This window comes from Chaetodon auriga, chromosome 8 (genome assembly GCF_051107435.1).
Source record: "Chaetodon auriga isolate fChaAug3 chromosome 8, fChaAug3.hap1, whole genome shotgun sequence".
In the NCBI taxonomy this organism is placed as follows: domain Eukaryota; kingdom Metazoa; phylum Chordata; class Actinopteri; order Chaetodontiformes; family Chaetodontidae; genus Chaetodon; species Chaetodon auriga.
This window is the reverse complement of record NC_135081.1, coordinates 13567761-13593246: the sequence shown is the minus strand read 5'-3', so window position 1 is coordinate 13593246 and position 25486 is coordinate 13567761. Positions and strand designations below refer to the sequence as shown.

Here is a 25486-nt window from a genome sequence, read left to right as displayed (position 1 = left end):
GTCTGATCTGATCATATTACAGTGGCAGTTTCAGGATGACAGGATGGCTTAAATAGGCTGAGTCAGATTAAAACACAAGACCAGGTTGTATTTGAGAGTGTACGCGTTGCACTGATGCAGAATTGTAAATGGTTTAGCAGATGACAAGATGCAGCATAAAAACGTGCATAAGTCATTTAATGAGACTGTCAGGGGCATTTATTAATAACAATGAAGGTAAATTATAAAACACGTATCTTTATTGTTCTAGTACATATAACCGGAGGTGCACAAGCTGAAGAAATTGTGTCTTTCCTTGGCATTTTCATGTTTTATCATAGGTTTTTTAATGATGTATCAGACGGGCAACAACAGATATACGTTTTTGTGATGCAAGTAGCTGTACTTCATCCCCTGCAGAAAAAAACTGACTTTCTGGCTGTATGTGACTGTATGTTCGAGGTCAGGTGTTACAAAAACAAACTGATCGGCATTTTTGGAGTTTTTACGACTTTGTTATCCAAAGTTGAACCAACAATATAATTCACAGTGAAAAGCATAAGTGTTGAAAATAAGAAAACAGGACCAGGGGAATATATTTTACCATGTTGTATATATAGCTAATGAAAATTCGCTGTTAATTTCCTAACGTTGTCTATGTTCTCTATTGTAGTAGTATTTTTTGCATGTAACCTTGTAGTATTTACCTCAATGCCAATTACTATGTTGCTGCACTTCAAAGCTGTTTAATAGGTTGGAGCACTTGCAAGTGTCTTATTTTCTAGGTTATTCCAGTCCTCTCAACGCATCTTGGTTAGTTTCGTTCGTTTTGTTTACCTGTAGAGGTTTTTGGTCATACGGCAGAGTGATACAGTCATTTTTGGTTGTAAAATCAACAACAGTAATTCAAGAAGAGCTTTGATGACACTCCTCTCTTGCTTTTTAAAATGCGGTCTGCAAATATAACCTCTACGGACTCTTGCACGTTGCAGGCAGGAAACCCACAAACGGTTTCTCGGAGTACACGAAGCGTTGTCGTTCAACGGGCGGCGCTGTGATCTTAAACAAGCGGCCATTGTGTCTCTGATGGGCCGTCTGCCATCAGAGTGGATCTGTTCAGTTGGCTAGCGGAACAACAGCAGCAGCGGATGGTAGAGATTCGGCTACGGTTGCCAGCCTCAAACCGAGATTTGTTCCTGCTTTCTGTGTATATGTGAAGCGAAAGGTAAAATATCCCTTTTGTCATAGCTGCCTGAACTACTGTAACGTATCCGCGAAAACTCAGATTTGTAACGTCAATGTTAACTGAACTAACGTCAGCTAAGCAAACGGCAGCGTTGTGTTAGCGGTTAGCTAGCTCGTTAGACGGAAACGGATTTGTCACGGATTAGCTAAAATGGTTAACGGTGCAGCGCATCGCAGGACCACAAAATTCAACGTTATGGACGGGAAATCTTGAATAAACTCTCGCTTCAAAACAGGCTGGACTTTGGTAGCTATGACTGTCGCATTGAGCTAGCATCGTAGAATTTTAACAAATCCAATTTAGCGATTAGTCACGTTTAGCTGATAGCTTGCCTTGGCTGGTTCAGTGTTAGCGAGTCATTTCCTTCATGAATTAGCTAGTGAAGAGGATTAGTTTGTAGCAGCCAGGCTGCATCTTAGACTGCTCGAACCCATCAGCAATCCCAATATAATAGTGTACAACTTCCTGTAGCCTCTTAGGGATAGAAATGTTTGTGTAACAGATTATGTAACGCTAAGACATGTGCTCGTGTTGTTATTTTTGTTGCTACCCAGAAAAGTATGTCGAGGTTGTTTCTGGCACGTTGAGGTGCAGATGAGTTTGATAGGTGAACAAATCAGTCAGTCGCTAACAGCTGTTCAGTCGCAGGCCTTGTACTCGGTTCAAAATATGCACAGCATGCAAGAAAGGAGCTTTTGGTCAGTCTGTGGTTCATCGCTAACACCTACTTACTGTCATCTTTCACTGTTTTCTAAATTAACTTCATTTTAGGAATTGGTTCTCACATATTTGCTCATTAAGTAAACTTAACCAACTAATCCGCATTATTAAGGTATTCCAAGAATTTAGCCAGTGATAACTTTTGTTAAGTAGATGTGAGTGGGATTTAAACCTAAACAATCCTAAACTATCTTTTCAGTGTGTTTACTGTATGATAATGTAACCTCTTCCTCAATCAGGTGACATTGTCTTGTATGGAATGACAACCTCACAGAGATATATTGAATCCAAACCAGCAGGTAAGTTGACAGTGTGCAGTCAAAATGTGGTCAACTGTGTGTCTGTTCAGCCTGTGTTGATAAACTCCTCTGTTCCATTGTCCTGTTTCACAAATGCTCAGCTCGGTTTGCTGATATGGAGTGGCAGACACCAGCTGTGTCCGAGAAGTTCCAAAGCCGTTTTGGCCGCCGGCCTGGAACATCGGACAGTGGGGACACTGGTCTTGGCACCTCAGCATCTGACAGCACAGAAGGTGATGACTTTTGCTTGTTCTTCCCCTGTCTGTATCATGTAACATTGTTTTGAAGTCTGTCTGTCAGTGATCGAGCTCCAGCTTGCTCTCTATAAAGTTTGGTGCTTTAGTGGTGGCTGTTTTTTATTTCTTTGGAAAATTGTCAGCTGCGTACATGTACTTTACAGGATGTCTGTGTTGCACTACATGGTTGGTTACCATTACTGATCAAATGGGTGTTCAAGCTGACTTGAAAGTCGAGATCAGTCATGCAAGGCCGTCAGACTTGAGGCTGAGGCTGACAAGACTTTGACTTCACATTTGTGTTGTTGTTTCTTAGGCTATTAATAGAGTGAGAAAAATGTTCATGATCCACTGTGGATGCTCAGGAGATTTGCGGAGGCAGATTTAAGTCCCAGACAAAAGTGCCCCAAGGCTCAGTAGCACTGCTCTGGCGTTAAGGTTAATTGGGAGGATGGGGTGCCGGGACTGGACTGCTAAATGGACGTGGACCGTGCCTGTGGAGCGAAATGTCACATCCAAAGAGTTTATTATTTTTTTTTAATATTAGCGTAATATAAAATGGGAATATCCATCTGGAGAACGGGAAATCTCACCGGAGAGGGTGTGTGTGTGTGTGTGTGTGTGTGGCTATATTTATACATCCATGCACTGAGTGGAAAAAAAAACAGACACGCACTATCAGTAATGGCTGGCCAGCTGGGGTGGATGGTCCCATGTGCAACAGGAAGCACCACAAAATAATAGACTGGAAAATTATCAAAAGTGTATCAACACTGTAGGGTTTGAGCTGAACAAAGCTGGTATTCATGGCAGGGTTCCCTGTTGGAAATGTTTTATAACGGCTGCAAACAGGTCAACAGTCTTTGCGTCATACATCTGGTTACATATATGAATGTTGGCTTCCCTGAAGTCATCCCAAGGATACCAATTGTCAAGCATAGCAGTGGATCTATGGGTAAAAATCTCTTGGGTGACACGACCAATAATCACTTTGAATAGTTGTGCAACAGAAAAAGTATATGGGTCCAGTTTATACATTTTATGAGTCAGTTTCCTGCATAAATTGATGTGTGTTTCAGAGCTTTGCTGATCACTTTGGTGAATTGACAGACCTCAGCACATCCCTTGTCTGTCACCTGTGCAACCACCAGATAAACCTCACTAAACCTGAAAGGGAAGGTGTTGATAACAGTTTGTAATGTTAGTAGATATGTATCTTCTGCATCTTCCAGATAATTGAATGTGCTTCATCCTGAGGTGTCCAGTGTTATCTCAGGATCTGTAAGACAACATGCAACTACTCCTTACGGGCCTGACGAGTTTATGTTCCATCTGTTGAGCATGCTGCTGGTGCTTGTACAGCTTTGTCCTGGCACTTAAGCTGACAGCAGTGCCAAGCAACATGACAATTGGCCCCAAATTTAGCCACAATAATACAGTACTGTGTTGCATACTTGGGGTGTAAATTAACTGGCTTTAGAATACCAGACTTTTTAAAAAAGAAAAAGTTGCTTGCCACTGCAGGTCATTGACATTATGATATATACTTTCCAAAGGCAGGAATGTCTGTCGAGCAAATATCTAGCAAAAGTTCTTCATACAGAGTAGTTAAGACTTGTTCTAGCCATGAATCAGTGGAGCCTCGAGGCTTCTGTCATATTTGAAGTTCTGCCTTCCTGAAAGCTTGATGTTGTTTCCACAATATTCTTGCCTTTTTGCTAATTGTTATTTTGTGAAGAGTTTCTAGTTGAACAAAGTTGTGCTTTAAACTGAGCAGACCGTTCAGTCTTTGACTTTGGATGTACACGTGAATGTGATGTGTGTTACGGTGGGAGGAGGCAAGGTGCTTAAATAAGCGGCACCCACAGATCACTCTGTAACTTGAGAGGTGGGCTATAAATACCCCTAACCTTTCCTGTGTATGCCTGTTTGTGTGTGTTTGCTCAGAGCTTGATACTGCCTGGTTTGGCTGTCGGAGGACAATACTGCTTTGGTCACAGGGCTTGCCTGCTGCGACGCTGTCAGTCTTAACTTCAGAGGTTGACTTGTTACAGTCCAGAAATGCAGAGGATGGATTGTGTTGATTTAAAGCTCTCTGCTGCTCAGCTCACCTCAGTTCAGCTTTAGAAAAAAATGCCACAGCTAATAACATGTTTGTTGCGTTGGAGTGAATGCCAGATTTCCAGACTTCAGCAGGTCTCTCAGGTTTGTTATGCTGTTGAAATCGGAGTTATGCAACTGTGGATTGTGTTTGGGCTTGTGGACATCTCTCTCAGCTGGTTGGAGTGATCTTTTGCTGTGCTGAATGCGATCTCTGTGGTTTCCAAATGAAGACAGTTCACATATTTGTGCATGTTTTAATGGAGTGGTCTGGGTGTGTACTCTGCACAGTATTCTGAGGGTGCTTATCTTTGTATGTTGTTAAGGGAATAATTACAAGGCTTTCTGCTACTTAAAAAGGAAGCTCTTTTAGTCAGCACTTCTTCAGTAACAGAATAATTGTCTTACATGTGGACTCAGTGTCATGGCAACCAACACATGCTTTATCAATGCAAAACAGCAACATATTGTTTTTGTTAATCAAGTAATCCAGAGCGTTTATTCTGTGCATTGCTTTAAGTCTATTATAAGCTTATTCCCTCGGTTGAGTCAGACAGAGCCAGTTAATTCTTTCAGTGGTGACACCTCATCATCAAAGTAGGCCACCCATAAACCCTGCTGCATCTACTTTACATCACTGACTGAAAATAGAGAAAATGGCCTGCAGTATTGCTCTAGATGTTCTGCACTGATTTAACAAGGTCTGTCTGTATGTTGAATTGTGAGAGAATGATGCTGGATGCAATTTCTAATGATTATTTCTTCTTTTATTCTTTACAGACTTCTGCAGTTCCAGCAGCAGCCCCCCTTTCCAACCCATCCGCAGTCAGATCCCCATACCAACTGCACATGTCATGCCATCCACGGCCGGAGCCCCGGCCTCAAAGCCCCAGTCCTGTGTCCAGGAAGATTCCCTGTCCTCCGCTGAGGGTCACAGGTCTTCTTCTGGCTCCAGAACCCCAAGTGGCTCCACCTCCAAGTCTTCCTCTCTCTCCAAATCAGCATCCTCACCCAACTTGGATGCTCAGGCCGGTGTCGGAGGTGACCTTGGAGGGCCAAAGCCAGACTGCTTGAGCCGCTACCGCAGCCTTGTCAATGGGCTGGACCACTCGCTCTTCCCCTCGGATCACACACGGGTGGATGAGGGCCAGAGGTTTGACACTCCTGCTGTGGAGCCTACGCTAAATCAGTCAGCCCTGCTTGGGGGGTTATGCCCTGATGTCAGACTCCGATTACAGGCTGCCGGGATTAGAGACACCTCAGACTGTGTGTCTGAGGCCTACAGAGGAGGCATGGAGCACAGCTATAAAGTTCTTCCTGAAGCCAGGCCCGGAGTTCCCGGCACAGCAGAAACCTCTAATCAGAGGGGCAGTCAGCCTGGTGCAGCCGGATCCCCTGGAGTTTATGCAAACCCTCTCAGCCTGCAGACACAGACTCTGCTGAGGGAGCATGCAGGCTCCAAGGGTTATGAGACATTGCGGCAGGACAGATGTAGTGAAATGTCCAGCTGGCAACAGCAACAGCAACATAAGCAGCAACTGGAGAGTTTGCGCCTGCAAGTGGAACAAATGCAGGTAAGTATTTATTCTAAAAAGAAAATTGCACTACACTAGAGGTAAAGAAACACAGACCTGGGGGTGTGGAGTGTTTGGTTTTTTTTTTTTTGTAGTTTGTTCTTTTCTTCCTTTGACTGCTGGAAAACTACTTGATAGGGTAGAGGCCTTTGGAGTAGATATGTGGGTCTGTTGTGGACATTTGAAATTTGGTTCCTGACACATAAACAGGTCAACATTGGCAAAATAATGTTCCACTGAATAAAGCCTGAAGCCATACAGACGCCCTGTCCTATTTTATAGCAGGACCTGTCAAGTCAATCAGCACAATCAAAATCACGAGAGCTTCAGCGGGTTTTCTGTTGTCTGTTGTCAGGTTTATTAAAAAAAAGGTAAATTTTATTACATGTTTATTTCAGAAAATCCTATGCTTGATCAACTCTACACAGCACGTCACAGCTGCCCTTTTGCAGCCTGTAAAAAGCTGTTGAAATGGTTAAAAGCTGTTGCACAACAGCTGAGACTGGGCAGAAGAGTGAAATGCAAATCCAGTTAGACTCATAGGGGTTTTTCCTGTGTGAAGAAATTGTAGAATTTCATGCCGTTGAATTGAAAATGATCATTCAAACATTGCCTCATTAGCTGAATGATTAGCTGTCAAAGCTGTGATTTGAGGGGAGAATCCATTCATCCATCCATTCATTCATTCATGCAGTCACTCATTCATGGTGCTGAATGTATTCTTCAGGGCACCAGAATACTCTGCCATTTGGCAGTGCGTTCAGTGTGTGTTGGAAGAAAGACTTTAAATAGTCAGTGAGGTGGAATTACATTCTATTCTAAAGAGAGAGATTGGCACAGCTTGAAGTCACCAAGTTTTATTTTTCTTTTGTGATGATCGTTTGACACTGACCGAGTTGTTTTCAGACAGTCTGCTAACTCTTCTGTCAGGTGACTGCTGTGCTATAAGAATAATTAGGTCAGGTGTCAGGTCAAGCTAACAGTAGTTCCTGAGCTGTTTGCATTGTGTTTTGTACTACTGCTTTTCTGTTTCTGTCAACACATGTGTGTGTGTGTGTGTGTGTGTGTGTGTGTGTGTGTGTGAACTATATCTATACTGTGCTGAGACAAAATGGGATGATGTCAGCAGTATTCACAGCTTTATTTCCAGGGTTAAAATCCTCTCATCACCGTAGCGTATTTTCCCCTCATGCTGCAGCTCGAACTGTCTGACGGTTTCTTTCTTTTTGTTACAGTTGATGAGTGCTGGAGTGGGTCAGTACCCGTCTATGTACTCAACGCCCACTCATTCGGAGTCTGGCAAGTGGGATGCTCTGGTCAAAGCCAGTGAGAGTTTGCTAAAGGAGAAGGAGCTAATCATTGAGAGGCAAGTGTTTCCAATAATTTTACTGCTCATGTTCTTAATGCTTTGTGATACAGTTTATGTTGATACTGTGGTATTAAGGAGTTAAGGAGTCTGCTTAAAGGATTTGATAAAATGCAACAGACATGTAGTATTTATGTTCATCTCTTAACCCAGGGTGCTATCAGGTTGTTTTTCTACAATGTTCCTGACTTTATTGTTGTTCTTGTGTTGATGATGATGGCTGGGGCTGGTTGTGACGCAGACAAAAGCAGCACATGACCCAGTTGGAGCAGCGTCTGAGGGAAAGTGAGCTGCAAGTCCATGGAGCCCTCCTGGGCAGGGGAGCTTCTTATGGGGATATGTGCATGCTGCGGCTACAGGTTGGTGAACACATGCACAGGCCCCTTCAAACAACACAGAGAACCCAGTGTTACACTGTCATCCTCCTTAGAAACTATTCACCCACGAGGGCCTTCGTTAAAACCTTCATATCACATGGTGGCTTTTACAGGAGGCTCAGAGGGAGAACGTGTTCCTGAGGGCACAGTTTACTGAGCGCGCCGACTGTGCTGCCCTGGAAAAAGCAGAGGCAGAGCGCAGGCTGGGGGCAGTTGAGGCGGAGACACGCCGACTCACTGACAGCCTGAAGGAGACCTGTGAGAGACACGCGGAGGAGATGAAGAAACAGGAAGAGAGGGTTAGTGTTTGCCTAATACAACTTCCTTACATGCAGTGTCGCAAGCAAACGAGTAACATGAAAAGATGAATAACGCTAAGGAGAGTAAATGGATGATATACGTGTTCACAAATAGTTCACGTTTCTTCTATTTTAGTGGCATTAAGTGGTTGAGAACTGCGTTTATATTTCTGCACTTTGTGTTTGTTTCCTGCCACCGCAGTTCCAGATGGCTGATGTTATAGAAACAAAGCACTTTACAGGAAGCTTTCTCTCCCCACCGTGGCTAAGATGCAGTTGACTGGCAACAGTATTCTTATACTCTTGTATATAATGTGTGTTTGTGTGTGTGTGTGTGTGTGTGTGTACATATATATATATATATATATAGTTGATTTTATTTTTTATTCTGTATCCTTTTTATTGTCTTTTTAATCTCTCTATTCCTCTCTTTCATTCTTTGCTGGCTGCAACAATTTAATTTCCTGGCGTGGGATTAATAAAGTTTTTTCTTTTCTTAGATAAAATCTCTGTTAAGCTCAGGGCATGAACAGGCTGCAAATAACTGTAGGGTTAACAAGTTCACTCATTCATTTTCATATAGACTGATGAGGGAAAGGTGCTAAAGCAGCTTCTGAGGCTGATGTGATGGTGTTTGTAGGAACAGTTTGTCACATGCTCTTGTGAGTTATGAATGGGTGTAGCGCCTATTGCTTGTTCCTTTGTGAGCACATTCTCCCACTCACCACATTTTCATGTTTGTGTAGATTCGCAGTCGAGACAAGCACATCAACAACCTGAAGAAGAAGTGTCAGAAGGAGTCTGAGCTGAAGAGGGAGAACCAGCAGCGCATTGAGACTCTGGAGCGCTATCTAGCTGACCTGCCCACCTTGGAGGACTACCAGAGCCAGAACAAGCAGGTGAGGACAGTTTGATCCAGCCTTGCAGCGCCTGCTCTGATTTACATGTGTAAATGATTAAACCTGGACACGTGTCATGTGTTTTACTTCAGCTTCTCGAGGCTGAACAGCAGGTGGCTCAGCTCCAAGAGAGAGTCGGAGAATTGGAGGTCTGCCTGGAGACGACACACTCACAGCTACGGGAGAAAGACGCACATCTGGAAGAACAGAAGCGCAGGGAGAGAGACCTGCTGACCACCATTACAGAGTATGCACACGCACAGTCCGACAGCAATGTGCCGTCTTCTCAGAGGGCCACGTTAATTCAGACAGTCAGTACTCTGCATAATGTGTGCTCTGTTTTATTTTTGTCTTCATCAGCATGCAGCAGCGGGTACAGCAGGGCCTTGAGGATGGAGCCAGACTGCCTTCCCTGGATATCGAGAAGCTCAGAGGAGAGAACAACACTCTGAGGGAGGAGCAGCAGAGACTGAAGAAGGTCTGTTGAAGTTCATCTGGGCACTTGAAATACTCGTGGGACAGCTTTTCTTTGAAAAGTCCTCGGGCTGTTTTAATTCATGAAGTTCACTGGGTGTACAAGGAAATTTGATCAATTCAGGTTAAGACAAAACTGTCACTAAATGCATTATCTTTGTCTAACATTTATCAGTCTGGTTTGTTTTGAAGAGCGCGGCTACTCTTCTCTCTAATGTTTACCATGCTTGCATTGCTGCTCTTTGCTTCATCTGCAATGAAAACACTTCCCAGTTCCATAGAACAGCCAGGAAAAAGATGCAAATTAATGTGTAAATTAAAGGAGGATTACTCCATTGTTGCTCAGAGTTGTTGTTTTAAAGCTCAGTTCATCCCTTGCAGGTCATTGAGAAGCAGCACCGAATGATGGAACAGCTCGGCTCTCAGATCCAGGTGTTTATCTCTTCATTATGAGTCTCAGCAATTTGTGAGGTTACTCTCCTGATTTTATCATCTCTTAACATTTGGGAGTCATTCGTTGTTCGTGTCTACAGGCTTTGGAGGAGCAGATATCTCAGGAAGAGAGCAGCTCTCAAGCTCTCAGAGAAGAGGTGCTGGCCAAAGAGCAGAATATGTTTGAGCTCCACACAGCCATGAAGGAGGTGAGAAAGAAACGATGTGTCTTCATATGATATGCAGAGAACCTGTGAGTCCTCAATAAACCTGATGCTTCGATTGGTTGGATAACGCTGTTGCTGACTGCGTTTCAGCTGTCGTCCCAGAACCAGGAACTGATGGAGCAGAATCTGAACCTGCAGGAGCAAATGAGCGATCCAGAGCAGAGGAGCACTAGCCAGGCCTCCTCTGCCCTGCAGCCAGCTGGAGCTCGCCTTACACAAAGGTTACATGTGGAGATCGCTTCCTGCCTCAGTGACCTGCGGTCCCTGTGCAGCATTCTGACCCAGAGAGCTCAGGGACAAGACCCCAACCTCTCCCTGCTGCTCGGCCTCACATGTAAGCACTGCTCAAGTTTCACTCTCTCTGTTTTTGAAAATTGAGCCAGCTCTTTTCAGTGGAATAAATTGTTTGCACAACGTGAATCTGAGTGGTGACTTGTTCCTCCAGCACCCCCGCCGGTGTCGGAGCAGGCAGAGGACTGGATGAGCCCGGAGGTGCTGCAGAAGAAGCTGGTTGAAGCTCAACAGCTCCGTCGAGACGTCGAGGAACTGCGCAACGTAATACTGGACCGTTACGCGCAGGACATGGGAGACAACTGCATCACCCAGTAACCTTGGCACCCAGGTGATGGAAAAAACTTGCCCCACTTCACCTCTGACGCATCTAAAACGGGCTCATCTTTCACTCACTGAATGTCAGAAAGAGGACTGGATTTTAATTTTCTTTAAATGAGGACAGAGGAAAGCCCAAATGGTTTAGCTTCTCCTTCTCTCGACTGACTGTACGTCGATTCTCGAGCCTGCCTGTAGCTCAGAACCCCCCCCACCCCCCCGGTGAGTTCATCTATTTCAGTCCAAGGGCTAACAGAAAATAACTTACCTCTAATACTTGATCCTTAAGCATTGTGTGTGCGTGTGTGCGTGTGTTTTTTTATAATGATGACATGATACTGTCAGCTAACAGTCTTATACTTTTTGTTCCACTCTCGTGGATAAGTATTTGTGTAGAAGGTCCCACAAATGTAATTTATTGAAATTTTAATTTCCCTCTGAGGGGAGTTATTGAAGAAGTGGTTGACAATCAACTGAAACTATTTTACTATTTCTGAATTCACAAGGAAAATGTTACGAACACGCCATTATTTAAAATGGTGAACACGGTAACGTCAGACTGCGCTGTGAGGTATGAGACTTGACAGCCGAAGGGTTTAATACCAAATCAGCTTCTCACACCAACAGGCCTCCAACAGTTTTACTACCAAAGAAACTCTGGTCGAAGCAGTTGTGCAAGTCTGTGAATGTTTGTGCTGCAGGCCTTGTTCTGAATGAATACCAACCATGTGCCTTTCTGTCACGTTTGCAACCACAATGCTAATTCATTTTTAGACCAACCGCAAAGGGCTGTTCACAGCTGACTCTTCCAATATAATCTTTTTCTCAGTGTATCAACCAGTAGGATAGTCAATACATTCCCTGACTCTGAATGTAGCAGATAACTTTGGGCCACGTCACGGAGCTCGTGGAGGCCCCTTACACTGTTTTTTTTCGGTTCCTGTTAGATAAATGAAGCTGGCTGAAACTCTTCAGTCTGTGTGATGTTTGTTTGTAGAATCTGCTCCTGTACATGAGTAACAGTATACTGTACATTTCAGGTTGATAATGGCTGACTGGCATTCGACAGTATTGATCTCCAGTATTATTTATTTTCTTTGTCTGCATTGACAACTCAGTGAGTCCTTTTAATGTGTTGCTGTAACAATGTGCTGATGTGTTTGAGTGAACTTGGCATCCACAACATGTAAAGGTCCCATGAAGTGGCTTTTTAGATAGAAGTCCTGTGGTTTGACGTGTGTCATTTAAGATGAGATGTTGGATTTAGTGTCAGGGGGGACAAAGATTGGCAGCAGTCATTGAGGATCCTTCACCTTCTTCAGGTGGATGGAGGACGTTTTGATCCCACATGATGATGATGATGGGAGGGGTTGGCTGGATCACCCTGAACTTATCAATCACATGGTACTGGATGGAATTTTCTATTTGCCCTGAGTGCAGGATAAGCCATTTAAAATAACTTGCCACTTTACAGGAGGAGAAAGGGATTATATAATAAAAATATGCAACATTTTTTTTCCTTTTTTTTGCCAAAAATTGTACAGGACAACACACAGGGACACAGAAGCCATTTTTCATTTCATGGGACCTTTTTAACAACTCAATTAGCACAAGATTTATCTTTGGAAAGTCAGGCTCCGCATGCCTTAACATCTCAAATGTTTTTGCAAAAGGGAAAAAGATGTTTATATTTTCATACTTTTGTCCTTGTTTGTATTTGCATATTTTAGAAATAAAGATTTTCAACATTTTGTTTTCATGTATTCACATTTTATTCCATTTGGATTGTTAATTGCTGTATTTTCATCCATCATGTGTACCAGTTTTCTATAACTACGGATGCTCAGGTTTAATATGTTTTGTTCATTTCATGGACCTCATTCGGTGAAAGAGGGCGTTGCCTCTTTCGCAGCAGCAGAGTGGCGTTGGTGGTGAGTCCACATGATTGGAGCGTCTGGCAGCTGTCGTCATAGCAGCACTGAGGGTACGCACTGATGATGTCATAACCAGGGAGACCACCCCCTCTGTAATTCAAGAAGTGCAAGCAGCCTGTGTCACATGTTGCAAAGACAGAGAGACACTTTGTCCACGCAGGAGGACGTGGTCTCACCTGTGTTTGTCCAGATACTGCCGCATGTGGCCGATTGTTTCTGAGGAGCACATTTTCAAAATGAACGTATGGCTCCCATCTTCTGACTTCACCTTGAGCGTGATAACATCCTGAGCAGACGCAGGCCGGTCAGGGCTGAACGTCTGCAGTCTGAAAGGCAAACAATTCAAATACACGTGACAGAATGATAATGACGGAGGCACAGACAGACTGGCTGAGACTCCTTTAAGAGGTCACACATCTGAATCCTAGTTCCCATCATGAGCTAACAAGTGCTGTCTGTCCATGGTGACCTGCCCTATTTTTTCAGACCAGCGAATACACTAATCTCCACGATCTCGACAATCAGCCGCTGCAGCCACAGCATTTTAATCAGCCTTTACATCATGTCGTGTGTCTGTGGATGGAGCAGTTCCTTTAACCCCATAAACCCTGTTTTCCCTTCTAATATCTACATGGTTGTAAAGCTGGATAATGATTTTCTATGTGACATCTTAATCTTACACTCATTTTTAAAACACAAAATGCAATATTTTTCATGACCATGATTTAAAACACATTTCTCTGGATATGAATGGTGTTTGTCATGACCCACCACCACTGGGAAGTGAGTTCAGCTAATGTGGGACATCAGGTAAAGTGGGACAAGTGTGCATTGTAATGATTTGATATGCGCAAAATCAACAGCCAATCACCAAAACTGATCATGAATTGTTGCTTCAATGCTTTGATTGGTCTGACATCACAGTAGGTGTGGCCTGTCCGAACAGGAAGTCTGTCCAGTGCAAACACATGGTAAGTTCTGCTTATAACATAAGGCAGCAAACAATTGGTACCAATGGATCATAATAAAGTGGTTTAACCTCTGATTGTTACACACACACAAAAAAACTTCCTGTTTCACTGTTCAGGTAAAGTGGGACAGCATTTTCTAATTTATTTATGCAAAACAAAAATCATATAATTAACTGTTATCACAATGCTTGTAAGTCACGCCTGACACCTGATTCCATTATTAGTTGTTTCTTGTTTAATAAAAGGTTTTGTATTCACATAATCTAACAAAGACTGTCACACTTGACCAAACCAGCTGTCCCACATGACCTGATCATGCTGCCTGAGTGAGAGAGAGGGTCATGGTTAAGTGTCTGAGGTGTAGCTTCTAAAAAATTGCCATTTCATTCCAACATAAAAAATGTAATAAGACCTAAAATGATTTATACTAACATCAGTGGAGCGGGTTTTATTCTTTATAAGTCTACTGGAGCATCTGTCAAAATGTGTCCCACAGTACCTGAACTCACCTATGTGTCAGTATAAGCATCAGAAATGTGCTCACAAAAATGCTTAATACCTCTCTTTGAGCGCTTGCAGCGCCGGTGTGTCTATGAGGATCACTGAGTTGCTGCTCTGGACACCAGATGAACCCTAGTGAAAAGTGCTTGTTAACTAATAATCATGCTGTAGTGTACATTCAGGACAAGCACAGACAGGAACGCTACAGCACGTAGTGATTGTCTGCTAAACAGGAGTTGCTCACCTGCAGGGCAGCCCTCAGCGAGTCCCTGATATCAATCACTCGACCAGCCTTTACTACCGCCTTCGGTAACCTGCTCAGGAACTGATCTGTGCTCAGCTTCGTGCCTGTGACCAGAAGAAAGCATGACAATGATGATGACAAGGAAGACTGAAGATTTCCACCTAAGGCGTGACATTTGTTGGTGTGATGCTTGCAGGACAGACCAGGTAACTGAATGTTGACGCCAGTTTTCTCTCCACGAACACTCTGCCCTTCGCCAGGGAATTTATTCCACGGCAGCCTGACGATGAACTCCTCACCTCGCCTGTCATGAACCTGCACAAAAAAATAGAATAAGAAGCGAAGCTGCCTTTTTTCACACCTTTACATTTTCTCATTGGCAAACAGAAACAAACCTCAAAAGGCACACCATCTGGAAATCTGTCTTGAAGCTCAGAGGGAAAATACCCGTCCATCAGATCTTGCATGCACTGCTGCAAAGAAAGAAAGACAGTTTGAACACCAAAGAATCCACTGTAAAGTATTTAATGTTGTCTAATTTCAGTCAGCTAAACCTGGGTGCTGTGCTCCTGATAGGAGCGGAAAGGACCATCAAACATGACGATCCCGTTGCTGTAGAGGCTCAGGTGAATGGGACGCTTCTTTGCCAACTGTGCCCCCGTCACTGTGGATCGGACAAAACACTCGCCGTCCCCTGCGAGGACGTTCAGCTCCCTGATCCTCTGCAGCACGAGGTCAAAGTTCATGTGGAAGCTCCTGGCCGCAGGGGTGCCTGCACGGCAAAGATACAGAGCATGTTAGGAATCATCTTAGGCAAAGATACAGTAAATGTCTTCGGGGAAAGCTAAAGAAGAGGGTGGATGGAAAGCACCTGTCTGCTGGAGGCCTCTCTCTACGTCATGTGGCTGCTCACTTTCACCGCTCTCGCCATCTCCAACCCAGATCAAACCATAGTCACTCAGAAAGCTCTGCAAGATGGGGATCAGCAGAATCCAGTGTGGTGTAACCGCAACATAAACACCTGAATGAAATGTTTCGTTAAATCCACCTACCTCCATTTCACACACTTGATTCTGCAGTCGTTGGCACCTTCTCTCAAGATCCCCTCTGCCACTCAGATCACTGCTCGCTAAAGCCCACACAGGAAAGGCACAACCACAATCAAACTCTGTTATCCAGAGATACATGGAGGATGTCCCACTCAGGTCTTTAGATGTTACCTGATTCTGTCAGAGGCCTCAGTTTGTCCTCCAAAGCTGAAATCATTTTATCCTTTAGAAGAAAGTTTAAAGTGAGAGTTTGACATGTCTGAAAGCTAAATTCTGCTGTTCATCTGGAGGAGGTGTGTGTTCACCTTGCTCTCAATCTCCCGTGCTTGGCTCCTCACTGTTTTCTCCAGCAGGGTGACCCGCTGCATCATGGCAGACATCAGCTCAAAGTCACTCGGTGGAGCACCTGAATATCAGAGTATTAAAGGACGTCACAGCATCCTTTTCACTCTTAAAAGTATATATTTTTTGATAGTGTATTAACAAAAAACTAAAATATGATCAGATTTAGATTAAATTTTACGTTTGTTGGACAGTAAATAAAAGCAGATATACTTGGCATTGGAATTAAAAAGACTTTGCACTAACTTATACCTTTTTTTAATGGAGCTTTAGACTTTGAGGTGGAGGCATGATTGGTTGGAGGGTCAGAGGTCAGAGGAGGATGTGGATCAGAGGATTCGTCATCATCAGCCAATCCCGCCTGAAGTTCTGAAGAAACCCAGAAAATAGTCAAAAAAGGGATTAAAAAAGTTGTTGGAGCAGTTTGATATTCATAGTGAAAGTCAGGTTTTGTCTAACTAAACTTTGTAATTAAGCACAAACTTAAGGTACTTGTACAGTCCTTTACTTGAGTGTTATCTTTTCATACTTTCCTCCTCTACACAGAGGGAAATATTGTTTAACAGACTTCAAATTATTTAATTGAGGCTTTAGATATAACATACGCTGCTCAGACAAATTAAGGGAACATTTAATCATCACAGTATAACACCAAGTCAGTTAAACTTCAGGGATGTCAATCTGCCCATTCAGGAAGCACAATGATGAGCACAAAGTGATTGTGACTCAGTTACACCTGCTGTGGTGCTAATGAAAGTGATAACAGGTGCAATGGAGAGGCAAAAGCAACCCAACCCCCAAAGAAGGAATGGTTTTACATGTGGTGGCCACAGACAACTGCTCTCTCCTGATCCTTCCTGACTGATTCCTCTCTGACTTCTGTTAGTGTCCTTGTCACTACTGGTAGCATGAGGAGGCTGCAGCCCAGTCGTTGCACAGGTAGTCCAGCTCCTCCAGGATGGCACATCCATACGTCGCAAGAAGGTTTGCTGTGTCAACCAGCACAGTCTCGAGAGCATGGAGGAGATACTGTAGAATGGCATCAACCCAGCAGCAGGACTGATATCTGCTCCTTTGTGCAAGGAGGAACAGGAGGAGCACTCCCCGGGCCCTGTAAAATGACCTCCAGCAGACTACTGGTGTGCATGTTTCTGACCAAACTGTCAGAAACAGACTCCATGAGGGTGGCATGAGGGCCCGACATCCTCAAGTGGGACCTGTGCTCACAGCCCAGCACCATGCAGCTCGATTGGCCAGAGAACAGCAGAATTGGCAGGTCGGCCACTGGAGCCCGTTCTCTTCACAGATGAGAGCAGGTTCACACTGAGCACATGTGACAGGCGTCAAAGAGTCTGGAGATGCTGTGCTGAACGTTATGCTGCTTGTAACATCATCCACCATGACCCGTTTGGCGGTGGGTCAGTGATGGTCTGGGGAGGCAGACCTTACGCTGGTGCAGTGGGCCCTGGGTTCCTCCTGGTGCAGGACAATACCCGGCCTCATGCGGGCAGAGTGTGTAGGTCGTTCCTGGATGACAAAGGAAGGCATTGATGCCACTGACTGGCCTACACGTTCCCCTGGCCTAAATCCAATTGAGCACCTATGGGATGTAATGTAACTGCTCGTGATTCCAGCTTGTCAAATGGGAAGATTTACTGTTTTTCCCTCATTATTTTCTTTTTTTTTTATTTGTCCAATAGTTGAACAAAACGAACACAGTGAAGGCATCACTCTTTACTATTGTCTGCAGTTTTCCAAACCAAACAATAGGATCAGCAGCTTAATCCATGATGAAAATAATCATTAGTTGCAGCCTTGTATAAAACAGATAAAAATCTCCACCTCAGCCAACTCCAACAGTAAAATGCTTTACACATTAAAAGATGAGCAATAATAATCGAATGATTTCTAACAGTCACAGGGGCTATTGTTTCTGTGCTTTAGTGCCATTTTCAATGCAGAACTTTCACTTGTATTGCAGTATTTCTTCAGTGTGGTTTTTAGCACTTTCACTTGAGTGAAAGGGTCTGAGCTCTGGTCACAGCTGCTGTTTCAGTGACAGTCAGCACAGTGTGACGCCTTTAAATTTAATATAACGTTTAATGCTGACATACCTTTTAACAGATTCCTCCTGAAAGGCACCTTTTGTCTGCCCCTGCAGGTCAGAGACAAATGAATGTACACGTTCCCTGCAGAGGAGAGTTCGCACTTGGATATTTCCCAGAGACAAACCTACCCGGGCTCGTTCAGGGGGCCCTGCAGGGGAGTGCGCCTCATTTTCTTCAGCATCGATAGATTTGAGCTCATTTTACATGAGACAGGACGGAGAAACTCCTGAAGCTAAATGTCCCACACTGGCCTCGATGTAGGTCTGTCCAGAGGCATCTCTGCTGATTGTTTCACTTTGTTTGGTAACTGTTACCATTAGTAACGCAAAGGCTGACGGCTGAATGCTTCCTGTTTCATCCACAGGAGGTCGCTGTTTCCACCTCTCACTGTCTATCCGTCTCTCACACACACTTTACGTGTGTGTACAAATAAACATTGTCATATTTTGCTTTTGTTTTTTATTGTCTGTCATGTGACATGTGACTGGTTTTAAAAAGTAAGTAAAAACGAGCAGAGTCTTCCACAAAAATGACTTTTAAAGGGAGCGACTGGGGAAATTAATGGGACTGTATTTTTATTTATTTTTTCTTTATTATTATTGCTTTAAAAAAATATATATAGAATTAAATCTCCCATTGAGTCTAAAAATGTCATTATGCTGTCATGATCTTCTGGTCTGATGACTTTGTAGTCTATAATCCGGTCACTTGTAGCCACTAGTCGTCCCGGTGCGGTGCAGCCATACTGTCCGGCTCAGCCTGGCTCTCTGTGGGAAGCGAGTGGGCATTCAGAGAGGATGCTGAGGCCTGCCAGTCCCGCCACACATCCATCCTTAACCCGGGGCTATTAGGCTGGTCCGGGCTATGGCTGCACCCATCGCACATTTGGACGAAGACTGGCCGATTCTGGGTGATTTGAGCATGGTTGCAGACCAGAGGCTGCTGCCGCTCAAAGGCCGTGCGGCCGCCGCGGGGGAAGCGGCTGCAGCGCCGCAGCTCCTCCCGGATGATGATGATGATATCCCCGAGCTGAACGACAGCAACTTCTCCCCGGCGGAAACCGGTGCGATCAGGTCCACGGAGGATCTGGTGAACGATTTTGACGAGAAGTTATCTGTGTGCTTCCGAAATTTTAGCGCCCGGACGGACAGCGTCGCTCCTGTGAGTGTGATCGCCGAGGACTCGTTGCTGGAGAAAGACGAGTGAGTGTTTTTGTGTCTGGCCTGTCCTCGGGCTGGTTGTTTTTGATGACATGTGCAGCCTTCAGCTCACAGATCCAGGTTCGAGTTTAAAAACCATACTGAGGCATGTTGTGTGCAGTGGGACATTTACTGTCCTGGATCAGGACACTTCTTAGATTGGGGTTATTCTGCAGAGGGATGTGATGACTGACACACACACACACACACACACACACACACACACACACACACACACACACACACACTGCCACCATCTTTAGTGTACAAAACTCTCAATATAGGTCCGTTAATCACATGCTGTGTTGTGGAAATGTAGGCCTGAGATAAATGAATAAAGATTCAACCAAACAGGTGCTGTGATATCGGCATACTATCGGTATCTGCCTCGAAATGGCTTTAAAAACAGATTCTGGCCGATGTGACGTCATGACGTCATCGTTTAACTGTAGGACCATGTTTGTGTTTGTTTTCTGTTGTGTCTTACCCTCATGAATATTGCTTTTGTGCAAATAAGCTGTATGATGATTAGAGCTGAAACGAAACATTACTCTGCAGCGACTTTGATGATCTATTCATGGCTTCAGTCGTTTACATGTTTTACAAAATTCTAAATTGGATATTTGGATTTTGAACTGTTGGTCGGACAGTAGTTTGAAGATGGGCTCTGCTAAATCATGATGGGAACTGATACAGTTCTTTGGTATTTCTTAGACTAAACAATTAATCACAAAATCAATAAAATAATAGGCAGTTTAATCATAATAGATCTGTGATGATTTATTGATTAATCGATTTAGGTGTCGACCTTTCGATTAATCACCAACTCTTTTGTAACTGATGAATCGCTTTGAGTAATTTTTTTTAAGGAAAAAAAAAGTCTAAATTCTCTGATTCCAGCTTCTTAAATGTGAATATTTTCTGGCTCCTTCCCTCCTCTATGACAGTAAACTGAATTTCTTTGGGTTGTGGACAAAACAAGACATTAGGACATCGTCTTGGGCTTTGAAAAACACTGCTTGACATTTTCTGACCTTTTCTAGATCAAACAACCAATCAATTAGTCAAGGAAATAACTGACAGATTAATCGACTATAAAAACCCAAAAATCACCCACTTTTAGGCTGCTATGTGTCTGTAAGTGTCAATAAATAGGTAGGAAATATGATGGTATTGTTTATTAAAACTATATTAGTACATTGCCATTCTAAAGACATTTATTGCGTGAAGCTAACGGACGGTGTGTGTCAGAGGGAAGAAACTTGAAACACTGTCACATTCAACATGAGGTCAGTGTTGCATCAGTGGCATCGTGCTGCAGCTTCAGGCTCTTGTGATGCCTTCAGATGGCATCATCCATGGTGTTTTCAACTTTATAAGATCTGCTTTCTGATAAAGAAACCCAAGCTGAGATCACACTACGACATCATTAGGACTCTCTTAAATCTTCTCAAGTCTGAAGGTTGTGTTAGATTTAAGATTTAATTTCCTTCTTTCCTCTGCAGGATCTGGAACGCATTGACCAGTAACTATGGGCGCGTGATGCCGGTGGACTGGAAGCAGTCTCGAACGTGCTCCCTCCACATCCCCACATTTAACCTGGGGGAGAAACCCGTGAGTGATCCCGCCCCACCCACCACATCTCTGTCCCACTTTCCTTTCAACCCCAGCCCCCCCTCCCCTCCCTCTCCAAATCTCTCTTCCCTGTTCATCTCACAAATCTCAAATATTCATTGTGCAGGGGTTTAGTGCTTGATTAAATTCCCTCCCCCTGTTGTGTTTCTGGCCAGAGGAAGACTGATGTCACGGCTGAGCTGTCCGACGACGAGGAGCTGAGGGAGCAGCTGGACATGCACTCGATCATCGTCTCCTGCCTCGCCGAGGAGCCGCTTTTCACAGCAGAGCAGGTAAGTTAAGTAAAGTGTAGTGTCTCCCAGACAGCCGCGCTGTGTGAAGCCCCAGAAATTGCAGAGCGGCATCTTAACATGGCTGAAATCCCTCTGAGTTTCCCACAGAGATTCAACAGCCGATGTTTGCTGTGTTATTATGAGCGCTGCCTCTCTGATGTGTGTGCCGGTGCTCTGTGCAGGTCATTGAGGAGATCGAGGAGATGATGCAGGACTCTCCTGACATGGAGGCAGAGCACAATCCCTCTCAGTCGGACCTGTCGATGCTCTCCCTGGATGTTCAGCGGGCCACCAGCAGCCCCAGCTTTGAGAGGAGTGAGTTTAAGAGTAAATAATTGTGGCCAGTGTTTGAAGATTTCTGTCTTTAGAAGGAATGAATGGGAGGACTGAGAGCCACAGACAAGGTTGGGAGGTTACTGAAAGATGGACTTATGCGTGGTTGGCTTTGGTCTTGTCAAAAGACAGCTGTGTTTTGTGTTTTGTGTGTGTGTGTGTGTGCGTTCCAGGGGTGAGGACCCTGAGTGTTGCGGAGCTGAACGAACGTCTGGAGGAGACGGAGGCGAACATCAGGAGGTTCTCAGAGGAGCTGGTGCAGCAGCTGGCTCACAGAGACGAGCTGGACTTTGAGAAAGAGGTGAAGAACAGCTTCATCTCGGCACTCATCGACGTTCAAAACCGGCAGAAGGAGCACCGGGAGCTGCTGAAGAAGAAGAAGAGGCTTAAAGGCGGAGCGGGGACGTCGCAGGGCCACGCAGAGAAGACGCTCGGATCAGTGAGTATTTGTTTCTCTCAGATCTGTTTAAGGAAACGTTACTAGCCTGGTTATGTGTTGATGTCTTGGAAAGTTAGTGGATATCTTCAGACCTTTCTTTTTTCTACACTTTCTCGCTGACTTTTCTTTTTGTATTTTCCTGCAGTCTCTTCTTCCCCTCGTCTTATGTTCCTCTGCTTTACTTCCTTCCTCCTCAGCGCTTCAGCATGGAGGGACTCTCCTCTGTCATTCAGAACAGCTTCCGACAAACTTTTGGGAGCGGGTGCAGTGAAAGACAGGTTGCTTTGCATTTCTCTCTCAGCTGCTGAGCTTCATTTTCTGTTTTCTGTGCTAAAAATACACAGTTTGTTAGAAATGTCATCCCACAGGAACATCCACCACAGCACCTATATCCCCCATCTCTGTCTCTGTTTTGTGTTGGTTTGCAGTACTTGACCACAGTCATCCCTTATGAGAAAAAAGGACACCCTCCTTCGCTCGAGGACCTCCAGATCCTGACGAAGAGTTAGTGTTTTTATTCTAACTTCAGCGTTAGTGGCTGTGATCAGTAGAGTTATCAGAGTAATCCATTGCAAGTCCACTTCTTTGGGTCGTAACTAAAAATGTGACTAATTATTTTTTCAAATTAAATAAGGCAATTACAATAACTGGAATTTAAATGGACCCGTTTCTTGTTACTTTTGTCTTACCTGGATCTAATGTCACCTGACTTCACGGTGGCACAGAACAGTTCAGGCAGTGTGAGTTTGCTTTTCATCACAGTGATTCTAATGTTTGTGATATAAAGGGAAGAAATGTGTTGTGTTCTTCAACCAGCATCATGTGAGTCAAGGTAGGATTAGAGGTAGGAATGCCAGATGTTGCTGCCCTCTAGTGGTCAGGTAGTATAAATATGTCCTATATGGCGATAATTGCGCAGTGATAGATGAAATCTGAGCTGTCTTGTCCCAAACTCTGCCACAGCAGCACTAAAATAATAAAGCTGCTGTATGAAGCAGAAATATAAAAGTAGTAACCAATTGCTTTTATACGCAGTAATAAGTGAAGTAATTCAATTACCTTTGAGAGACGAAACTAGTAACTGTAAATAATTGCTCCTTTTCAGTAATTTGCACAACGCTGGCTGTGACTGATTCATTCACTCCTCTGTATCTGCTGCCTTACAGTTCTGCAAGCTATGAGAGACGACAGTGACAAGGTGCCCAGTCTCTTAACAGACTATATTCTTAAAGGTGAGCTTTTCTTTTTTTTTTTTAAATACCCTGTAACTGGAGAAGTTGGCAATGCGGTGATGTGTCGAGTGTCTGCACTGTGAATCCTGACAGGAAATCATCAAACGATCAATGTCCGTGCTGATGTGATGTGAAGTTAAAGAACCCACAGTAGTTTTGCATGTTACAATCGTCTATATTTAACATTGACTTTTGGCCTTTTTTAAAAATCACATATTGTAGTTGTTTGAACTGTATATCTACATCTCAGTCAGTTTCAGTTCATTATAAAATCTTAGAAGATCATCTTGAGTCAGCTGGAGTCAACAGCTACCTGAAGACGAGAAAATCAGCCCGATAGCCTTGAATGTAAAATGCTGTACACTTGATTTTTCATCAAACGACCACTGTGGTCCTTCGGTGCCTCACTGCCCTCCATCTTTTTTTATGTGCTTCCTTTCACACATGTTCTGTTTTCATTCTGCCATTTTTTCTTTCTCTGCTTCTTATGATCTGATTTATTGCTGCCTTAGCTCTGGTGTGAGCGATGGATGGAGAGGTTTGTGACACATTCACATGTGATGTGCACTGTCGTGGTGTCACCGCTCACGTTGGGAGAGCGCCCCCTCTCTACCACCGAACTGTAGTGCAATCTGACCCCGATGTTCTCCTTTTCACGCCTCCCCTCTCCCACACAGTGACTGGCTGCAGCATGGTTGATCCCTCTTACTGTCAATGACTCACTGCTACACACATTAAAGCTCTAGTTACCCTGCAGGTAACATTTACTTTGGGGTTAGTTACAGAACACTGCTGAGACTGCAAGTATTTATCCTCACCCACCCCGTTTCAGAAATGGGTTTGCGTTCAGATATTTAGCATTAACTGATGTGCTAAAATTTAGGTTTTTCCTTTTGCTTTCCCTCTTCTTTATCTCCTACTTAGTGATTTGTGCTGGTCCCCTCATGCTGAAGCATCACTCCTGGTCACACACTAATATTCATGTTGGCTGTTTTTACAGTGCTTTGCCCAACGTAGACCAGAGGATGGGGGCCTAACATTCTGCAGAGGCTTCAGATATTTTCCCAAGGCAACAAGAGGAAGAGGAGAGGAGAAGAGAGGGATTTTTTTGGACATGAAGCACACTTAATTTATTCCAGCATGTTTTTACATCAAGATGTGTCTTTTTTTGTGTTCTTTTCTTCATTTAGTTGTATTTATTTTGTGTTGAGCGTCGTGATTTTGCAAACCTTTTGTGAGTTTCAACTTCTTTTTTTGTCTTTTTACTTGTCTTGCACTGTGAAAGTATTCTTAAAATGCTAAATTATATGAGAAATATACCCAAATAGACATACCAGCATAGGAGCAGCGCCGTGTGGAAACTGAGCTTTGCTTGTTGGTTGTAAGTGAGAGCAGAGCTGCAATGCAAAAGGGCTTTGTATTTATGTGGAGTGCTGAACTACCCACTGAACAAATGCACAGATCAAATAGGATTTTTTTTGACCCCCAGGAGGTTATCAGTGAGTACTGCAGCAGCACATGAGACAGGACACAGATAGATGAAAGTATATAATAATAACAAATAAATGATTTACTTACTTTGTGCATAAACAGAATCTAAGTGCAAAACCTTCATGTAGTTCAACACAGCCTTCCATGTAGCAGCAAAGTGTGCTAACTGCTTTCACCTCAGCAGAGCAATAAACACATATTCATGATTATTCTATGGAAGATAAAGTGTAGATGTCAAGCAGATGAAGTCTGAACTAACTAACTATGCATTTGACTGAATACTGACTTGTGACCTGTGCACTGTCTGTACTTTTGTGGCGCTGACTGGAGCTCTGAACCAGAGACTCGAGCGTGCCCGCTGTGCGCAGGGCAGCGTCCGCCCTGTATGGGCATTGTTATTCTCTATGTATTCTTGTATATGAACAAGCTGCCTTTGCCTGAACTTTTGTACATTATAAATGACTTATTTTCAATGAATGTCAAAGTGCTGAACTACTTACAGAACTACTAGAACTACTTACAGAACCTGCTTCATTGTTAATTTATTTTGTAAATATTTAATTTCAAATATATTGATAAAATCACATCCCCTGTGTCTCATATATTAATTTTAAAATACACACGCAAACACACAATAATGACAGTAAGACACACACAAACACGCCCAATCATTACACCCAAGACAAAACATTATAAAGTCATAAAAAGAGTAAAATAGGATAGTTGGCTTTAAAAATACAAATTAAAGTAGTAACATCTATAATAATTAGATAATAATAATAATCCCTCCATATTTCTTCCAGTACACAATTAAGAATTTGATGCATTTAAATTAGAATTTGATAAGTCATTGGTAATTCCCACAAACGAGGTATTTCCAGTGCCTTGTGGGATGCAAT

General features: G+C 43.6%; 3 protein-coding genes across 6 annotated transcripts; 2 read left to right on the top strand and 1 right to left on the bottom strand.

The window, feature by feature from the left end:
• The first annotated feature begins 984 nt into the window (after positions 1-984).
• On the top strand, positions 985-12599 carry cep85 (centrosomal protein 85). 2 transcript variants are annotated; one of them, XM_076737273.1, is made up of 14 exons: positions 985-1204; positions 2185-2244; positions 2346-2477; positions 5361-6154; positions 7390-7520; positions 7762-7879; positions 8011-8196; positions 8943-9095; positions 9188-9342; positions 9456-9573; positions 9951-10001; positions 10103-10210; positions 10319-10562; positions 10674-12599. In XM_076737273.1, the coding sequence occupies exons 2-14, from the start codon at positions 2205-2207 to the stop codon at positions 10835-10837; spliced, it is 2394 nt and encodes a 797-aa protein (XP_076593388.1). In that variant the 5' UTR covers positions 985-1204; positions 2185-2204; the 3' UTR covers positions 10838-12599. The 2 variants fall into 2 exon arrangements, with proteins under 2 accessions (XP_076593388.1, XP_076593389.1); XM_076737274.1 differs by lacking the exon at positions 985-1204 and adding an exon at positions 1819-1923.
• ubxn11 (UBX domain protein 11) lies at positions 12593-18294 on the bottom strand. The gene is made up of 14 exons (XM_076737275.1): positions 18115-18294; positions 17993-18033; positions 16131-16247; positions 15842-15942; positions 15708-15759; positions 15540-15616; positions 15359-15455; positions 15042-15259; positions 14883-14960; positions 14691-14802; positions 14488-14591; positions 14302-14375; positions 12948-13097; positions 12593-12861 (listed from the first exon to the last, which is right to left on the bottom strand). The coding sequence occupies exons 1-14, from the start codon at positions 18183-18185 to the stop codon at positions 12687-12689; spliced, it is 1467 nt and encodes a 488-aa protein (XP_076593390.1). The 5' UTR covers positions 18186-18294; the 3' UTR covers positions 12593-12686.
• A 398-nt stretch (positions 18295-18692) lies between these two features.
• On the top strand, positions 18693-25173 carry fez2a (fasciculation and elongation protein zeta 2a). 3 transcript variants are annotated; one of them, XM_076736768.1, is made up of 10 exons: positions 18693-19188; positions 20691-20799; positions 20976-21092; positions 21275-21407; positions 21599-21864; positions 22062-22142; positions 22293-22368; positions 23031-23096; positions 23609-23634; positions 24097-25173. In XM_076736768.1, exons 1-9 carry the CDS (start codon positions 18851-18853, stop codon positions 23617-23619), a joined length of 1197 nt encoding a protein of 398 aa, XP_076592883.1. In that variant the 5' UTR covers positions 18693-18850; the 3' UTR covers positions 23620-23634; positions 24097-25173. The 3 variants fall into 3 exon arrangements, with proteins under 3 accessions (XP_076592883.1, XP_076592881.1, XP_076592880.1); XM_076736766.1 differs by lacking the exon at positions 23609-23634; XM_076736765.1 differs by lacking the exons at positions 23609-23634; positions 24097-25173 and having other exon boundaries at positions 23031-23602.
• The last annotated feature ends 313 nt before the right edge of the window (positions 25174-25486 follow it).

Bases quoted from the DNA above. Each gene is read 5' to 3' on its own strand.
- ubxn11 (XM_076737275.1), bottom strand. From the start codon at position 18,185: ATGAGCTCAAATCTATCGATGCTGAAGAAAATGAGGCGCACTCCCCTG. The intron at 18,034-18,114 runs GTAGGTTTGTCT...TCTGACCTGCAG, and splicing joins GGCCCCCTGAACGAGCCCGG to GGGCAGACAAAAGGTGCCTT. The intron at 15,260-15,358 runs GTGCTTTCCATC...TTTGCCGTGCAG, and splicing joins GAGAGGCCTCCAGCAGACAG to GCACCCCTGCGGCCAGGAGC.
- fez2a (XM_076736765.1), top strand. From the start codon at position 18,851: ATGGCTGCACCCATCGCACATTTGGACGAAGACTGGCCGATTCTGGGT. The intron at 20,800-20,975 runs GTGAGTGATCCC...GTTTCTGGCCAG, and splicing joins TTAACCTGGGGGAGAAACCC to AGGAAGACTGATGTCACGGC. The intron at 21,865-22,061 runs GTGAGTATTTGT...CTTCCTCCTCAG, and splicing joins CAGAGAAGACGCTCGGATCA to CGCTTCAGCATGGAGGGACT.
- cep85 (XM_076737273.1), top strand. From the start codon at position 2,205: ATGACAACCTCACAGAGATATATTGAATCCAAACCAGCAG. The intron at 7,880-8,010 runs GTTGGTGAACAC...TGGCTTTTACAG, and splicing joins TGTGCATGCTGCGGCTACAG to GAGGCTCAGAGGGAGAACGT. The intron at 10,211-10,318 runs GTGAGAAAGAAA...ACTGCGTTTCAG, and splicing joins TCCACACAGCCATGAAGGAG to CTGTCGTCCCAGAACCAGGA.